Source organism: Rhinoraja longicauda, chromosome 43 (genome assembly GCF_053455715.1).
Source record: "Rhinoraja longicauda isolate Sanriku21f chromosome 43, sRhiLon1.1, whole genome shotgun sequence".
Taxonomy (NCBI): Eukaryota; Metazoa; Chordata; class Chondrichthyes; order Rajiformes; family Arhynchobatidae; genus Rhinoraja; species Rhinoraja longicauda.
Genome location: NC_135995.1, coordinates 6,122,325 through 6,141,914, shown reverse-complemented (window position 1 = coordinate 6,141,914; position 19,590 = coordinate 6,122,325). Strand labels below are relative to the sequence as shown.

General features: G+C 51.3%; 2 protein-coding genes and 1 long non-coding RNA gene across 3 annotated transcripts in view; 2 read left to right on the top strand and 1 right to left on the bottom strand.

The window, feature by feature from the left end:
- Positions 1–1,270, top strand: part of LOC144612095 (uncharacterized) — a 19,174-nt gene extending 17,904 nt beyond the window's left edge. The window contains exon 5 of the long non-coding RNA XR_013549624.1: positions 1,141–1,270. This is a non-coding gene — a long non-coding RNA (uncharacterized LOC144612095). The remainder of the gene's footprint in view (positions 1–1,140) is intronic.
- The window catches only part of LOC144612204 (myelin-associated glycoprotein-like), a 760,913-nt gene that overhangs the window by 585,915 nt on the left and 155,408 nt on the right, over positions 1–19,590 (bottom strand).
- Positions 1,258–19,590, top strand: LOC144612106 (uncharacterized). The gene is made up of 4 exons (XM_078431663.1): positions 1,258–1,451; positions 1,681–1,730; positions 18,055–18,119; positions 19,505–19,590. Exons 1-4 carry the CDS (start codon positions 1,258–1,260, stop codon positions 19,559–19,561), a joined length of 366 nt encoding a protein of 121 aa, XP_078287789.1. The 3' UTR covers positions 19,562–19,590.

Genomic DNA, 19,590 nt, shown 5'->3' with positions numbered 1-19,590 from the left:
AAAAACCCTTCGGCCCAATTCATTAATGTCGGCTAAGATCCCCTAGTTTAGGTAGTCCCATTGGCCCATTTCCTTCTAAACCTTTCCATGTACCTGTTCAAGTATCTTTTTAATGCCGTTATAGTCCTGCATCAACTACATCCACTGGCAGCATGTTCCATTTACCCACCATCCTCTGAGTGAAAAAATTACTCCCAAGTTCCTGTTAATTTTTTCCGCTCTTACCTTAAACCTATGTCCACTGGTTCTTGATTCCCCAACACTTGGGAAAAGACCATGCACGTTTACCCTACTTATTTCCCTCATGATTTTATATACCTCTATAACATCTTTTGCAAGGAGATATGATTAATTTTATCGTGCTGCATTCGGCATAGAGATTGTGGGCCATAGGGATGTTTCTGTGATGTGCTATTCAATGTCCTAATGTGAGCAGGGAAAGATTTAAATAGGACGTGAGAAACAGTTTTATTCACACAGAGGGTGATGGATGTATGGAATGAATTGCCAGAAGTGGTAAAGGCAGGAACAATTATGACATTTGAAAGTCTTTTGGACAGGTTCATGGATCGAAAAGGATTAGAGGGATAATTATGGTCAGGCAGAGGCAAACGGGAGTTGGGCTAAAGAGCCTGTTTGCAGGCCGTAGTTGTGCTTCAGCTGCCAGTGTCCTGTTTACTGTCTGTTCTGGGACCGGAGCACAGACACCAATATCTGATGCAACATGTTTTAGTACAACAGGAATGATCCTGCCAGTTTCCTTTTGCAGCCCCCTCTGTTCACTGTAGATCCACCACACAGCACAATGCTGCCACGTGGGATGATGGACGATAAATCTGATAAAATTCTCTGCAATTTCATCTCTGTTCCAGTTTCCATATACACAGCTCAGTGTCACATACTGACGTGGCATGGATTATTTTGTGGCTACTTCCTCTCTAGCCCACACTGTCCATTACATTTCCAATACACAGTCCACTGGCAGCTTTTATCCGATGACTACTCCCTCTGTTAATACTTATGTCCATTTCTGTTCCAGTATGGCCCTCTGTGTAATAATGGTCACCTGGTCATTTGGCCAGATTTTTCAGGACCTACAGTGTATTTCCTCTCTGATACATTTGTCTGTTACAATTGCAGCCCCCTGCTCAGTGCTGACCCTTCACTGATCTGCGGTTGTTAGAGGAAGTCGACGGGAAACAATGGACTCTTCATTCCACAGACACAGAATGGGGGGTGTTGGTTTGTCTGCTTTGCATGTTTTCCCCAAACCCACATCGGCTGCACTGTTATCCAGCCCTGCAGTTATTCACTCGGGAAGCGGATGTGGAAGGTAGTCAGCGAGCTGTCGCTGAGTTTGTCAACACTCACGGTAGAGTCCCCGGGACTGAGGAGGTTGCAGGTGGTCTCATCTCCCTCCATCCCAGGCAGCAGCACCTCTGCAGAATCAGGTAAGAAGACATCACCACTTGATCAATCTCATAATTTTACCTCATGTTAATTGATTGTAATTAATTTTCCTGTACAACGCTGAGAGGGAGATCTTACGTTTGTCTGTAGATCTCCCAGTCAGGGAGTCATGTGTTTCACCCACTATTAATTGCTGTCCCACTTTACAGCTTGCACAAGACCCTTGTACCTCATTTCTCTCTGATTTTAATTCTGTGCTTTCATTTGCAGAATGTCACCTGGTGAAATGAGGGTTCTGCTACTGATCCTGGGTTCTCTGAGTGAGTAATTTCCAACAGGGGTAAACTGTGTGTTGTGTCCGGCAAGAAGAATTGGGATTTATATATTGTCTGTACAGGAGCAATAGCAATGTATCTATTCAGTGCAAATGGGCCATGACCAATTAAAATTTGACACAGAATATTAGAACAGGTATTAAAAAGTAAAGTCAGCAAGTTTGAAAAGGCAGCAATATTGATATGAAGGAGCAGGTAACTTAGTTTTCCACATTCAGCTGATGCAACTTCTCCGCCAATCTTTCTATTCTGTATGTGTGATGGGCTGTTTAAATTAAAGATTCTACAAAACTGATATCGCTATCAGCTCCATTCTTGCACATTATTTCACTTTCACCACCTCAACGTCACAGCTGATACCACTGCCCTCTTCTGTGAAAGACCAGTGCAAAGGGTGGCATGGTAGTGCAGCAGTAGAATTGCTGCCTCACAGCGCTAGATACCCGTTTCGAACCTGACTCTGGCTGCTGTCTGCATGGAGTTTGTACGTTCTCCCCGTGACCTGCGTGGGTTTTCTACGGGTGCTTTGGTTTCCTCCCGATCGCCAAACATGTTGGGGGTTGTAGGCTAATTGGCTTGGTATAATTGTAAATTGTCCCTAATGTGTAGGATAGTGTTCCCGTGCAGGGATCGCTGGTCAGGTATGGACTTGGTGAGCCAAAGGGTGTGTTTCAGCACGGTATCTCTAAACTAAACTAAAAAAGAGGTGTGTTTAGAACTGGACACTGCCTCCAAATACAAGCTGTTGTCTGGTCAGCGACACAGCTCTCTATTTTCTTTCCATTTTTTCATTTTCCATACTTTACACAACATCTCAAGTGCTTTTGTTGCTTATATGTCAGTGTTCTTCACCCATGTGTCTTCCTGGTTGACTTTGTAAACCGAACATCCTCTGCACCTCCTCTCCGTATCTACTTTTACGGCTCTTGGTATCTATCCTAAATCTCCCTATTTTTGCTTTGGCCAACCCCATGCTTTCCTCGAGATCTGTGTGCCTCTTAGATTAGAGTCTCCAATTCTTTAATGGGAACATATTTGTTCTGTTCTCCATGATTGACTCCCCCTGCTTTGTATTGCCTACAAGCTGCTGTTGTAAATTGAGTGTTGATAGCTTTTTGACCAGAATTGAAATGTTAAGGTTCGGAGAGCATAGTTTTAAGTTGACACGGGCAAAATTTAAAGATGATATGCAGGGCAAGTATTTGTTTACACAGAGGCTGGTGGGTATGTGGAACGCACTGCAGTGGAGGCAGATACTATACTGGTGCTTAAAAAGCTTTTAGATGCATATGGATAGGCAAGTAATGGAAGCATATAGGTCATGTGCAGACAGAGAAGATTAGCCTAATTTGGGATTATGTTTGACACAGACATTGTGGGCTGAAGGGCCTGTTTCTGTGCTGTACTGTTTTATGTTCTATATTTCCTCTTCAGTGTACTCTGAGAATACTTCTGCATCTCTCCCCTTCCTTGCAGTGGTATCCCAGTTGGTGAAAATGCTGTTGAAATTCCCAATCATCAGAGCCTGGGCATCTTTGTATTTTAGGTCTCCGATGAAACCTGTATCTGGCAAAGTTCAGCAGCTTCTCCTCCCAACATTAAGACATGACCACTGCCATAAGCCCATATCTAACTGTGGCCCCAGTTCATTGTCTTTATTTCCAGAGGTGTACAGTACAGGAACAGGCCCTTCACCCACCTTGTCCACGCCGATCAAGTGGGTATAGTGGCCTAGTCCCATTTGCCTGCATTTGGCCCAAAGCCCTCTAAGCTCTTCCTACTCGTATATCTGTCTAAATGTCTTTAACCATATCACCATATGACAATTACAGCACGGAAACAGGCCCGTTCGACCCTACTAGTCCACGCCGACCACTTTCTCTGACCTAGTTTCATCTACCTGCTCTTTTAAAGGCCTTTTTAGTATTCCCTTCCATAGCTTCCTCTGGCAGCTCATTCCAGATACTGACTACCCTCTGACTGAAAAGGTTGTCTCTGAGTCCCTCTTAAATCTCTCCCCTCTCAGCTTAAGACAACGGTATTGTCGGGGAAGAAATAGTGAGGGCTAATAACTTCTTTCGTATGTCAACTACAACAATCAAAAGTGGCAATTGGTGCTTCAGAGAACCGTAGTTGACGCTTTGCTGCAAATGTTGCCAGTTCTGTAGAACTACCCAGGGTGGACGACGAGGACGTAAAGCAGCTCCCACCCCGGCTAATAACTAGTAAATAGGGATGTGGATTGTGGGAATGTGGTGTTAGGGAACCACAGCCAAAGCCTAAAATTAGAGAAATGGAATACAGCAGTGATGACACCCATGTTTCACGAAATGTATTGATTACTTGACCAAGTGGACCCGTTGGGCCCAAACCTCTCCTGCATTGGTGCAGCACCCTCTACTCCCCTCCTCTCCCCCTACCCCCTCCCCCCTTCTCCCCCTCCCCCCTTCTCCCCCTCCCCCCTTCTCCCCCTCCCCCCTTCTCCCCCTACCCCCCTCTTCCCCAACCCCCCTCTTCCCCTACCCCCCTCTTCCCCTACCCCCCTCTTCCCCTACCCCCCTCTTCCCCTACCCCCCTCTCCCCCCACCCCCCTCTCCCCCCACCCCCCTCTCCCCCCACCCCCCTCTCCCCCCACCCCCCTCTCCCCCCACTCCCCTCTCCCCCTAACCCCATCTCCCCCTCTCCCCCTACCCCCCTCCACCTTGGGAGGAGAGGGTGGAGGGGGGAGGAGAGGGTGCTGCACCAATGCAGGAGTGGTTTGGGTCCATCATGTCCACTTGGTCCACTATACATTAACGATTTAGACAAAGGAATTAAATGTAACATCCCCAAGTTTGTGGATGACACAAAGCTGGGTGACAGTGTGAGCTGGGAGGAGGATGCTATGAGGCTGCGGGTTGAATTGGATAGGTTGGGTGAGTGGTCAGATGGAGTATAATGTGGATAAATGAGAGGTTATCCACTTTGGTGGCAAGAACAAGAAGGCACATTATTATCTGCATGTTGTCAGATTAGAAAAGGTGGAGGGGCTACTAGACCTGGAAGTTCTTGTACACCAGTCACTGAAGTAAGCATGCAGGTAAAGCAGGCAGTGAAGAAAGCAACTGGCATGTTGGCTTTCATAGCAAGTGGATTTGAGATTAGGAGCAAGGAGGTCCTACTGCAGTTGCACTGGGCTCTGGTGAGACCACACCTGGAATATTGTGTGCAGTTTTGGTCTCCTAATTTGAGGAAGGACATTCTTGCTACAGAGGGAGTGCAGCTTCGGTTCACCAGGTTAATTCCCGTGATGGCGGGACTGACATATAATGAAAGAATGGATCGACTGGGCTTATATTCACTGGAATTTAGAAGGCTGAGAGGGGATCTTGTGGAAACATATAAAATTCTTAAAGGATTGGACAAGCTAGATGCAGGAAAAATGTTCCAAATTTTGGGGTTTCCAGAACCAGGGGTCATAGTTTAAGAATAAGGGTAGGCCACTTAGGACTGAGATAAGGAAAATCTTTTTCACCCAGAGAGTTGTGAATGTGCGGAATTATCTGCCACAGAAGGCAGTGGTGGCCAATTCACTGGATGTTTTCAAGAGAGAGTTAGATTTAGCTCTTAAGGCTATCGGATTCAAGGTGCCCAGAACGGAACACAATACTCTAAATGTGGCCTCACCTATGTCATCTATAACTGCAACAAAACCTCCCAAACTCTAAATACTCTGATTGATGAAATGGCGTCGTCTACCACTTACTATGGCTGGGAGAGTACAGTCGGTGAAGATGACTGTACTTCCCAGATTTCTTTATTTGCTCCAGTGTTTGCCGGTCTTCCTATCCAAGTCATTTTTTAACAAAGTTAACCAATCTATAAGTGTACTCTCCAAAGAGGTCGTGAAGTAGGTGGACTGGGCCTTCCCAGTTTTATTCATTATTATTGGCCATCTAATATCCCAAAGATATTATTCTGGCTCCACCGACCAGATGCAGACTCGTGTCTGCTTGAGTCACAGTCTTGTTACTCCTCGTCACTTCCAGCTTTAGTATATTCCTCCCTGCCATTGAAATCCTCTCCATTCACATCCAATCCTGTCGTACTATCCACCCTCAACTTTTTTTATCAATTTCGCTGTCACTAAGTTCACATCAGCTTCAGTTCTGGGTCCCGTTCACAGTAACCATTTATTCCCCCCCTCTACACTTGACTCAACCTTTGGACTATGGGGTTTGAATGGTCTTAAGTGCATTAAGGATTTATACACTGACAAGATATTTGATAGTTTTGATAACCTGTGCAGAAAATATGACCTCCCACATAATCATTTCTTTAAATATCTTCAGATCCGCCACTTTGCCATGAAAACATTTCCTTCTTTTCCTGATCTCCCATCTGTCACAGGGTTGGATAAACTCACTCTTACCTTTGCAAATAAAGGACTGATCTCTGCATTATATTCTCAATTGATGTCTTTAGGGGATCAAAACCTGAACAAAATTAAAACTAGGTGGGAGGATGACCGTGGTATGGATCTGTCTGAGGAATGCTGGTCAGAAGCACTGAAAAGAGTTAATTCCTCGTCATCATGTGCAAGATTGGGGCTCATACAATTCAAAGTTTTACACAGGGCTCATTTAAGCAAAGCTAGGCTTGCCGACATCTATCCGGGGACAGACGCTGGCTGTGACAGGTGCTCCTTCTCTCCAGCCAATCTAGCTCACGCATTCTGGTCCTGCCCCAAACTTGGTGACTACTGGACAGTGGTTTACAAAACCATCAGTGAAGTCCTTGGGGTGACAGTGAGGCTTTGCCCACTTGTAGCTGTATTCGGCGTAACAGATGGAACTTTGGGTTGAAATGCAAACCAATCTGACATCATTGCATTCACATCACTTTTGGCCCGTAGGAGAATTTTGCTGGTCTGGAAATCTACAACTCCTCCATCTGCTGCCGCTTGGCTAGAGGACGTAATGTTTTTTCTAAAACTAGAAAAGATCAAATTTACACTGAGGGGGTCTGTGAAAAAGTTTTATTCAGAATGGGAACCTTTTCTGTCATACTTTGAGAATCTAAAAGAACTACCCACTGACTGAGGGCACTTGATTGCAGTTGGGGATCTGCCTTTAATTATGTTTTACTTTTATTTATTTACTTACTTATTTTTGTTTACACAATTGCCGATTACCTCACAGGATGGCTGATGCATAATGAATGAGAGAATCCTGAACCATCTGACATGTTGTAGATATTTATGGGCCTGCGCCTTGGAAGAATGTAGAGGTTTTGCTGTCAAATTGTGCATTTGTATTTGTGATATGATATATTGTGAACACATCAGCTGCAAAGGGGTGTCCAGGGAGGGTGGGTGAGGGTTATTTTTGTTGTTATATATAAAGAACAAAATGGAGGGGAATGTAATGCATTACGTTTTTCATATTGTATCTTTCCTTCAATAAAAAATAAATATTTAAAAGTATTACACGGGGAGAGGGGGCTGGGGAAGAGGAGGAAGTTGTAGAGGTAGGGGCCGAGGAAGGGGACAATGGCAAATAAAAGATACAACACGAGGCAAATGCTGGAGATGTGGTAAGACGGGGCATTGGGCTCGAGATTGCAGACGTTCCCCACAGCATCAGGGAAGGGATCCAGGCCCGGCCCCCTTCTCATTCAGTAACCCCTTCCTATCCGGTAATCCTAATCCATCACCACAGGGATGCCGCAGAGGTAAGGCGGTACAGGCGGCTGTGATCAGATTGTCTAAATCAGAAGAAGAACCCAAAGCTGCAGGCAAGATAGTTGACTGCCATTTAGACCTTCTGGTCGATACCGGAGACACAATGTCCTCTGCCCCCCCCCCCCCTCCGTGGACATCCCCGTCAGTCAGTCAAATATTAATACTATTGGGGTTGCCGGTGTCCCCATGATAGAACAATTATCAGAACCCACTCGTGTGCAGATAAATGGCAAGCCACTTACTGACATTTTATAATCTCTAGAGCAGCGCCACTCCCGTTATTGGGAAGACAGGTTCTTCAAACTGGGAGCAGTCTTACACTGTACTGCAGTCGGCATGTTTATGGAACCCCCTCAAATGCACACACATCAATTGCTAATTTTAATTAAGGAGGAAGAACAAGGGTAAAAGATGCCCATCCGATATTGTTGCCAATTGAGTAGCAATCCGTACAGTCAATTGGTTAACCAAATCCATTGTGCTCTGCAAAGAGTGCAGGATTTAAAAGGCCAGTATTTACAGTATCTTGTTGAAACCAGCCAAGAACATAAACGATCACATTGCACTGCATTATACACATGCCTCCCTAATGCCGGGTACCAGGAAATAGTCTCCCCCTGGTTGAATAACATCGAACAATTAGCGGTCAACCCTTATTTGTTTTTTTGGGGTCCCGGGATTAGGAATAATGGTCCACCTCTCTCAAAACCAAAGGGATCGATTGGAGACGGGAGACACTTCTGAGTCACACCTGACCTCCAGCAACAGCGAAGGAAGTAGGAGAAATAATTAAAAAAGGCTGAAGGACAAACAGTCAATTCATGTTTTAAAGTTACCAATGGCAAAAGGAGAGGTCCAGATTGACTTCATTAATGACACAGTGGTTATCTCGCGCAGGTAGAGTAGTGATTAAATTTTGAAGTGGCCCTTTTTGATCAAGTTGAGGGGATCTAGTTGCCCAATCCCCAGTTTAAATGACTGAACATCGGGAGCGGCACGTATGTTGGGTGGTAACATATTCCATTCCCTTATCATCCTTGGGTAAAGGGAATATTGGCAGCAAAGTTTATTGAAATTCAGCGAGTTGATGATGTGGGGACGGGTATTTTCTCTTGTTTCATGGCGGCTGGTGCTCTTGGATGACGGAAGATTTGATGGCGTGATTTTGTGAATCTCCTTGTAAATTGCTATAAGTTTTAGCCTGATTCTGCGGAGCTCTAGGGTATCGCATCTGAGAGATGTCAGCAGGGCCTGTTTCCGCGCTGTATCTCTAAACTAAACTAAACTAAACCCAAACTCCTCCCCACACTCTACCCACTCCCCACACTGCTCATAAAACCAAACTCTTTCCCATTCCCTCTCTCCACGCTCCCCATGGACTGAAACTCTCTCCCCACTCCCCACAGGCTACTCTCCTCCCATTCCCTCCCTCCACGTTCCCCATGGACTAAAACTCCCTCCCACTCTCTCCCCACCGCCCACACTCCCCATGGACACAAACATCTCCCCATTCCCTCCCTCCCACTCCCCATGGGCTCAAACATCTCCCCATTCCCTCTCACCACCCACACTCCCCATGGACACAAACATCTCCGCATTTCACTCTCACCGCCCACACTCCCAGTGAACCCAAATTCCTCCCCATTCCCTCCCACCTCACACCCCATGGACCCAAACTCTCTCCCACTCCCCACACTCTCATGGACACAACCTCCTCCCCATTCCCTCACACCGCACCCATAAAAACATAGAAAATAGGTGCAGGAGGCGGCCATTTCGCCCTTCGAGTCAGCACCACCATTCATTATGATCATTGTTGTACTTCGTGGTCCGGTACCTGTTGTACCTTTAGTGACTCTGGAAGGACCACAAGTACACGTGTATAAAAGGTTACATTGCTGGAGCTCAACTCCAGGCTGTTTATTCCAAGGCCGCCTGGATCCAGAGTGACCGCCTAATCACACCCATCACTTATATACACAGCCATACAAAGTAGTTCTTGGATACACAAAGTAGTCCCAGCAATATCACAACATCCCCCTTGTCTTATATATTACAACATCCCCCTTGTCTTATATAAAATTGTTTTCTTTACCATTCGAGGGCTAAAATATATTTAACAAAACCAAAACACCATTGCTTTTTGCAAACTAAACCCATAACACAACTAAACACAATTAAACACAATTGCTTTTTTTCGCCATCATGGTGGTCACTCCTCTGCGGAATTTCACTCATCGCCGGGTGGTCACTCATCTCCGTGTGGTCACTCATCTCCGGGTGGTCACTCATCTCTGGGTGGTCACTCATCTCCGGGTGGTCACTCATCTCTGGGTGGTCACTCACTCCGTGTGGTCACTCACTCCGTGTGGTCACTCACTCCGTGTGGTCACTCACTCCGTGTGGTCACTCACTCCGTGTGGTCACTCCACAGATATATACATTTATACAAAAGCATCAAATATAATACATTAAGCTTTCATTACACAGATCACTACACAGGTCATTAAACACAAAATATTCATTTTGTTCCAAATCTTCCCCTCAAGAAGACGTGCTGTGTAGATCAAACGTAGTGTAGGCTCTAGATGCTCCACCACCATGATTTGCCTGCCACTGTTGGCCTCCCACTGCTGGGCTGGCGCTGCTGGGCTCCCACTGCTGGGTTGGCACTGCTGGGCTCCCACTGCTGGGTTGGCACTGCTGGGCTCCCACTGCTGGGTTGGCACTGCTGGGCTCCCACTGCTGGGCTGGCACTGCTGGGCTCCCACTGCTGGGCTGGCACTGCTGGGCTCCCACTGCTGGGCTGGCACTGCTGGGCTCCCACTGCTGGGTTGGCATTGCTGGGCTCCCACTGCTGGGTTGGCATTGCTGGGCTGGCACTGCTGTAATCGCGGTGCGATCGTGCCTCCGCTGCAGTGCGCTCTGGCCCCGCCCACAGGTGCTCCCCGGCAGCTGTCGCTCAACTTTTCGAACGCGCTGCCGCTGGCCCCGCCCACAGGTGCTCCCCGGCCCGGCCCACAGGTGCTCCTGGCAGCTGCCGCGCAATTCCAACGCGCTGCCGCTGCCTCGGGCCCAGGGCCGTCCCGACTCTACGGTCGACGCGCCTGGGTGAGTATTTAGTGCCTCGGCCTTTCCGGCCGCCGCACCTCCGCGGGTGGTCGATCCTTCCGGTCGCCGACCCCCTCCGGTCGCCGCACACCTCCGTGGGTGTCGGTCTCTGTAAAGAGACGTCCTTTGCACACAGAGTCTTTTACTGGATATTGTTTATTAATTTCACTACACACATGTTGTGCCCTAGCTGTCCGTGGTCATCACTGGAACTAGAGAGCGAGCTGGAGGTGGGGAAGCTACAATTATACAAGAGACAATGGGGAGTGGTTAGTAGTGGTGAGGTCACTATGTTAAAGGAACATGCACTGATCTACATCCTTCCTCTTGGAAACAAAAGTGACCACGGCTCATGCGCTAGGCTCAAACTACAAGCAGGGAGCAGATAGAATGCAGCACAACACAGACTACTCGTACACACCGTACCGGACAGGCGGCCTGACCACTCTCCCAGAGCGGGTGCGCAACGCACCATCCCCTCCGGTCGAAGGAACAGCATGGACGGGTGCGGGTACAGAGGCTGGGGAACCAGGGGAAGGAGGAGGACTGGGAAGCGATACACGCGCAGGCGAGGGAGGGGAAGGGGGCTGGGGCGACTGCGGATGTACCTGAGCAGGAGGCACATCAGGCACCGGGGACTGGACGGGAGGTGAATACGGGACCGCGGGAGGCGGTGCAGGCTCGTTTACCAGCATCAGGTGCTGGCGGGTACGACGATACACGGTGCCCTCGTAGTTGACCAGGTACGACCGTGGAGAGTCAGCATTGCCGACGACCACGGCCAGCCGGTGGTGACCGGAGGTGGACTCCATCCGGACAACCTGGCCAGCGAACAGAGGTGGAAGGGGACGGGACGATTTGTCAAAGGAGCGCTTCTGAATGAGCTGCTTTTCAGTGAAGCGCTCCCTGACAGCGGCAGGGCTCCGAGCCGTGGGTTGCAGGGATTGCTGGGAGACGGGGATAGGGGGTCTAGTGGTGCGGGACATGAGGCGCTGGGCAGGGGAACCGAGCGCGGGGTCCCGGGAGATGTTGCGGAGGTTGAGGAGGGCAAGGTACAAGTCCGAACTGTCAAGCCGGCAACGTTCCATCAGTTCCTTAGCGCTGCGGACAGCGCGCTCTGCAAGTCCATTGCTTTGCGGGTACTCGGGGCTGCTGGTGATGTGGCGAAAGTTCCACCGGGTGGCGAAAGCAGCAAACTCCGCGCTGGTAAACTGGCTGCCGTTGTCGGACTGGAGGGATGCCGGGGAACCAAAGGTAGAGAAGTGGCGGCGAAGCTTCCCGATGACGGCAGCAGACGTGAGGGACGGCAGCAGGTCCACCTCGAACCAGCTGGAGTAGGAGTCCACCAGGACCAGGTAGTGTTTGCCACGCCACTCGAAAATATCAGCGGCAACAGCCATCCACGGCAACTCGGGAGCCGGCTGCTGCAGGAGAGGCTGGCGCTGCTGATGAGGTAATAGGCTGTTGCAGGCAGCGCAGGCGGAGACCCTGTCCCGGATGTCCTTGACCATGCCAGGCCAGTAAAACTGTGCTTGGGCCTGGGATAACGTGGCCTCCACCCCTGGGTGTCCGTTGTGGGCAGTCTGGAAGTAGTGATCTCGCAGCGCAGCCGGCACCACAACCTTGTGACCCTTCACCACCACGCCCGCGTGCAGCACCAGTTCATCCCGAACCAGGAAGTAGGGCACGGCACCAGCCGGCAGGGAAGACCGTCGTTCAGGCCAGCCACGGCGGATGACGCCCTCAAGCTGTTGAAGGTTCGGATCAGCGGCAGTGTGTGTGACCAGTGACTGCATCTGCCAAGATGGAACGATGTTGACGTTCAACACCATCAGGTCAGCCGATTCGTACGGATGGCGGGAAGTGGAAGGTAGTGGGGCACGGGACAAAGTGTCTGCCACGAACATCTCCTTGCCTTTGCGGTACACGATTTTGAATGTGAAACGCTGCAGCTGCAGCATCATTCGCTGCAAGCGGGACGAGGCTGCGTGGATGGGCTTGTTTAAAATAGAGACCAGCGGCTGGTGGTCAGTTTCGATGGTGAAAGTTTTTCCAAGAACGTAGTCTCTGAATTTGGAGCACGCGAACACCACGGCAAGGAGCTCCTTTTCTATCTGGGCGTAGCGCTGTTCAGCAGGGGTCATTGTGCGAGAGGCATAGGAGACGGGCAGCTGTCGGTCGTCGTAGAGCTGCAGGCAGGCAGCACCAAGGCCGAACCGAGATGCATCGCAGGTGAGGACGATTGGCCTGTTCAGGTCGAAGAACTGCAAAGTGGGGGTCCGTGCGAGTCTGGACCTCAGGGCCACGAAGGCCGATTGGTGGTGCGGGAGCCAGACCCAGGCATTGTCCTTCTTGGTCAGCTCCCTCAGGGGGGCACTCAGTTCGCTGAGGTCGGGTATGAACTTACCCAAGTAGTTGACCATGCCCAGGAAGCGCTGCAGGCCGGGCACGTCAGTGGGAGCGGGCATTTTGGTGATCGCCGCCGTCTTCTCGGGGTCTGGCTTCAGGCCCCCCGCCGTGAAAACGTGGCCGACGTAGGTGACTTCCTCAACGCGGAACCGACACTTCCTTCGATTAAGCTTGAGGTTGATCTCACGAGCCTTGTCCAGGACTTGGCGGAGGTGTCGGTCATGCTCAGCGACGTCCCTCCCGTACACCAGGATGTCATCCACAATGATGGCGCACGGCAACCCAGCAAACAGCTGCTCCATCGTACGCTGAAAAACCTCGCTTGCCGAGTTGATCCCAAAAGGCATGCGGAGGAAACGGAACCTGCCGAACGGTGTGCTGAAGGTGGTCAGGAAGGAGGAACGTGCATCCAGCGGGATCTGCCAAAAGGAGCTCTTGGCATCCAGGACCGAGAAAACTGTGGCTGGACCGACCTGTGCCGCGACGTCCTCCACCGTCCGCATGGGGTAGTGCGGGCGTTTAATAGCCAGGTTCAGGTCCTTGGGGTTGATGCAGATCCTGATCTCGCTCGCGTCCTTCTTGGCAGCGACCACCATGGTGGAGACCCACTGGGTGGGGGCACTCACCTCCTTGAGGATGCCCATGTCCACCATGCCACGTAGTGTGGACTCCACGCGGCCCTTCATGGCAAAAGACACATGGTGGGCCGGTCTGACCACTGGGTCGACCCCCGGGTCCACAACGATCTTGTATGCACAGGGCAGCTTCCCCAGGACGTCATCAAATCGGTCAGGGTACTCGATCAGGGGGTCCATGGGGGCCTGCACCAGGTGGATGTCGCGGTGGAATGAGACCAAACCAAAGTCCTGGCATGCACGGGCGCCCAGCAGGGTGACGTTGTCGGATGCTAGCAGGAGGAACGTGAGGGGCCGAGAGGTCTCCAGAACAGTACAGATAACCGTTGCCTTTCCCACGGCAATCAGAACGCCTCCCCCATAGGCATGGAGGCGGGAGTTGTCAGGAGTAACCCTCTCCCCCGAGCTTATCTGCTCGAAGAGGCCCACAGACATAACATTTGCAAAAGCCCCAGTATCGACCTTGGCAGGGAAGGAATGTCCATTGACTGTAACATGCACGGATGGATCCGTTATCAATGCAGGTGCACCCAAAAGCGAAAACAGCATAGAGTCTCCATGGGAGGAAGTCGTATCTGAGCCATGGAGTTCCTCATGTTGGTACCGGGAACCGGTTGCGCTATCATCGGTTGCAAGGTTGTTTAGACTCCTTCTAGGAGCAGGGACAGGTCTCCCACGAGAACGACAAGCTGCAGAAAAATGGTTCTGCCTCCCGCAGGAATTACAAGTTTTGCCCTGCGCTGGGCAAACGTTATACCAGTGTGACGAGAAGTTGCAGTTCGGGCATCTGCGAGGGGTGACCATAGTGGGCGCGGAGGGGGTGACCCTGGTCTGCGGGTCATTCAATCGCCGGCGGCCGGTGAAATTTATGTCCTGGGGCGCCGGCCGAGATACTGAGCCAACAGCAGAGGCCATGCGTGCGGCATGTATGGCGTCCGTTAGCGACAGGTCAGGCTTCATCAGGAGCTCATCCCGCAGCTTAGAGTTTAGGAGACCGTTGACCAGGACATCCCTGATCATCTCGTCGGGTGTAATCGTTTGAAGGCGGCACCGCCGAGCCATATGTCTTAAGGATGCAATGAAGGCGTCAACGTGCTCCCCTGGAGTCTGACGCCGCGAGAAAAAGTTGAAACGTTCGATAATGTTATTGGTGGGTATATCGCACAGGGCAGTGAACTTAGCCATGAGACATACCGGGTCGTTGCGGTCCTCCGGAGGGACGAATTCGAACGACGCATAGCGTTCCATTGCCTCCGGACCAGCCAGGTTGAGGAGCAGGTGAGCTTTTATCGCAGCAGTTGCATCAGGATGGGCAATCGCTATATAGTGCTCGTAGTCCCGCTGGAAGACAGTCCAGCGGTGCACTATGTCCTCATCAAAAACAAGCGTGTCCGGACGACGACACGAGGGAGCCATGGCAAAGTGGAAGGATGGGACACAACTGGGACGAACAAATGCTAAAAATAAAAACCCGATAAACAGGAGACGCAAGTCTACCGCTCTGACACCATGTAAAGAGACGTCCTTTGCACACAGAGTCTTTTACTGGATATTGTTTATTAATTTCACTACACACATGTTGTGCCCTAGCTGTCCGTGGTCATCACTGGAACTAGAGAGCGAGCTGGAGGTGGGGAAGCTACAATTATACAAGAGACAATGGGGAGTGGTTAGTAGTGGTGAGGTCACTATGTTAAAGGAACATGCACTGATCTACAGTCTCCTCCAGGGCTCTCCCGGTCGCCGCACACCTCCGTGGGTGTCAGCCTCCCCTGGTCGCAGCACACCTCCGTGGGTGTCGGTCTTACCGGTCGCCGCACACCTCCGTGGGTGTCGGTCTTCCCCAGTCACCGCACACCTCCGTGGGTGTCGGGTCTCCCGGTCTTTCCGGTCACCGCACACCTCCGTGGGTGTCGGGTCTCCCGGTCGCCGCACACCTCCGTGGGTGTCGGTCTCCTCCGGGGCTCTCCCGGTCGCCGCACACCTCCATGGGTGTCGGTCTTCGCCGGTCACCGCACACCTCCGTGGGTGTCGGGTCTCCCGGTCTCCTACAGTTGCCGCACACCTCCATGGGTGTCGGTCTTCCCCGGTCACCGCACATCTCCGTGTGTGTCGGGTCTCCCGGTCTTCCCCTGTTGCCGCACACCTCCATGGGTGTCGGTCTTCCCCGGTCACCGCACATCTCCGTGTGTGTCGGCTCTCCCGGTCTCTCCCCCGCGAAGCAGTCGCAGGCTTCTAATCTCGGGCCTACACAGGTGCTGGGGCGCGAAGTGGGCCTACATGCACCGCCCCCAGCAGCTTGCAGCGTCACGTCGGCAACTCGGCGCCGACTACTGAGCAGGTAACTATACCAACTCATACTGGCTCTGTCGGGATGCACTCCAAACGTCCCGAGCTGGAAACTTTTCTTTTGTTTTGTTTCCCTTCAGGGCTTTTTTTTCTTCTTCTTTTTCTTCTTCTTTTTAACCTTTTCTGCTCGGGCATGCTTCATTCCCTCCCTAGGCGAAACACCAAGCCACTGCCACCATGTTGTACTTCGTGGTCCGGTACTTGTACCTTTGTTGTGACTCTGGAAGGACCACGAGTACACATGTTTAAGATGTTATCATGGTGGAGCTTAACTCCAGGCTGTTTATTCCAAGGCCGCCTGGATCCAGAGTGACCGCCTAATCACACCCATCACTTATATACACAGCCATACAAAGTAGTTCTTGGATACACAAAGTAGTCCCAGCAATATCACAACATCCCCCTTGTCTTATATATTACAACAATCATGGCTAATCATCCACAAGCAATAACCCATGCCTGTTTTCTCTCCATATTCCTTGATTCCATTAGCCCTTCGAGCTCTATCCAACTCTCTTTTAAATTCATCCAGTGAATTGGCCTCTGTTGCCCTCTGTGGCAGAGAATTCCACAAATTCACAACTCACTGGGTGAAAATGTTTTTCTCATCTCAGTTTGAAACTCCCCATGGACCCAAACACTCTCCCACTCCCCACACTCCCATGGCCCCACACTGCTCCCCACTCACTCCCACCGGCACGGTAGCGCAGCGGTAGAGTTGCTGCTTTACAGCGAATGCAGCGCCGGAGACTCAGGTTCGATCCTGACTACGGGTGCTGCACTGTACGTTCTCCCCGTGACCTGCGTGGGTTTTCTCCGAGATCTTCGGTTTCCTCCCACACTCCAAAGACGTACAGGTATGTAGGTTAATTGACTGGGTAAAATGTAAAAATTTGTCCCTAGTGGGTGTAGGATAGTGTTAATGTGCGGGGATCACTGGGCGGTGCGGACTTGGTGGGCCGAAAAGGCCTGTTTCCGCGCTGTATCTGAAATATGAAAAAAAAATGAAACACTCCCCACGAACTGAAACCCCCTCCCCACTCCCCACACTCTGCACGGACCCATCTGCTCCCCATTCCCTCCCTCCACACTCCCCATGGACCAAAACTCCCTCCCTCCCCACTGCCCATCCCTAGGGTTGCCAACTGTCCCGTATTAGCTGGGACATCCCGTATTTTGGGCTAAATTGGTTTGCCCCGTATGGGACCGCCCTTGTCCTGTACTAGGCCGGGGAGGGGGCGCTGTAGCCCTGGGGGGCGCTGTAGGCCCAGACGCTGTAGGCCCCGACGCTCTATGTTCCGACAGTTTAGGTCCCGACACTCTAGGTTTCCGACATTTTAGCTCCGGACAGTGTAGGTCTGGAGGCCCGGGCGACCGCCATTGGTGGAGCGGGAGAACGTGGCCGCCGCTGGCTGGGTGAGGTCATGTGGGGCGCGGGACGGTGACGTCACCTTGTCTTGTATTTGGGAGTGAGATAGTTGGCAACCCTACGATACACCCAGTCCTTTCCCCATTCACTCCCATGTATCAATGGGTCCCCAGAATTCCCCCTCCACAGAGTTTCAGTGGAGCCAAACCCCTTCCCAGAGAGATGATCCGAGGACAATTACAGTGGGAGAAAAGGTGAATAAGATCATAAGTGACAGGAGGAGTATGAGGCCATTCGGCCCATCAAGTTCACTCCACCATTCAATCATAGGTGATCTATTTCTCACTCCTAACCCCATTCTCCTGCCTTCTCCCCGTAACCTCTGACACCCGTATTAATCAATGGGAAAAGACATGGAAAGGAGAAGGAGGGAAGTGGAAGGTGTGTGTTAGAGAATTAATGAGGGAGGGAGGAAGGGAAGGAGGGAGGAAGGGAGGGATCGAGACAAGAAGGGAGGGTGGGAGGGACGCATTGAGGCGCGATGGTGTGAAAGAGGTTGAATGAGAAAGATGGATACGGGGAATGAATGATGAAAGGAATGAGGAAGAGTGAGAGGGAGTGAGAAGGATAAATGAAAGAATTCCCAAAGAAAGAGAGAAGGAAGACAGAGACAAAGAGGAAAGTGAGCGGTCTGAATGAAATTCTGTCTTCCAGAAAGTTCCGTGGTGCAGCCGAAGGAGCAGAGAGCTGAAGATGGGCCGGTGGAGTCGCCCTATCAGGTTGGCACTGTTGTGGCAAAGAGGCAGGTCGGCGTTTGTCTCCTTGTTGTCCCTCCACACCAGCACTGCCCCTCAGATACTAACTCCATGACCGCGGCCATCTGCACCTCACGCTGCCTCGGCAAGGCCAGCAGCATAATCAAGGACCAGTCTCACCCCGGCCACTCCCTCTTCTCCCCTCTCCCATCAGGCAAGAGGTACAGAAGTGTGAAAACGCACACCTCCTGATTCAGGGACAGTTTCTTCCCGGCTGTTATCAGGCAACTGAACCATCCTACCACAACCAGAGAGCAGTCCTGAACTACTATCTACCTCATTGGTGACCCTCGGAGTATCCTTGCTGGCTTTACCTTGCACTAAACGTTATTCCCTTATCATGCGTCTATACACAGTAAATGGCTCGATTGTCATCATGCATTGTCTTTCCGCTGACTGGTTAGCACGAAACAAAAGCTTTTCACCGTACCTCAGTACTCGTGACAATAAACTAAACTGAACTAAATTCTCTCCCCCCTCCCAGTGTCGGGCACCAACCACCTCCCCCACTCCTGCCCACCGAACCCACGCCTCCCAAATCACCGTCCCCACCCCCCCGTCACCGTCTCTGCCCCAGGATACTGACCCCCCCCCACCACACTGAATCTCTACGTCTCATCCCACTCTGCCCACTGAGACTGGCCCACGATGTTCATAAGTGATGGGAGCAGAATTATCCCATTCGGCCCATCAAGTCCACTCCGCCGTTCAGTCATGGCTGATCTATGTCTCACTCCTAACCCCATTCTCCTGCCTTCTCCCCGTAACCCCTGACACCCGTACTAGTCAAGAGTATATCTATCTCTGCCTTAAAAATGTCCACTGACTTGGCCTCCACAGCCGTCTGAGGCAATTATTCCCACAGATTCATCACCCTCTGACAAAATAAATTCCTCCTCATCTCGTTCCTAAAGGAACGTCCTTTAATTCTGAGGCTGTGGCCTCTGGTCCCAGAATCCCCCACTAGTGGAAACATCCTCGTACCCCACTCCCCCGCTCCGTCCCGTTCCACGTACTGAACATCACCAACCCTGTCCCTGCCCCACTCCCCCGCGGCTAGAACCTTATCCTGTGCCTCCACACCCCAACATTCACTCCCCTGTAAACCCCCCCTCCCCCTTAGCAGTGAAAGTACCTCCACCCCCAAACTGTGTAACCAACTCTGTCCCCTACACCCCTCCCTGTCTCTGTAACCCCCTCCCCTCCGGCCCCTACACCCCTCCCTGTCTCTGTAACCCCCTCCCCTCCGGCCCCTCCACCCCTCCCTGTCTCTGTAACCCCCTCCCCTCCGGCCCCTCCACCGTGGGCTGTTTATTCTGTTCCTGTAACCGGTGTTTCTCTCCTCACAGGAGCTGGGTCTCGGCGAGCGGGATCTGTACAGCGACCTCAACCTCAGATACAAATGAGCCGCTGCTCAACCCCTCTCAGTGTGTAC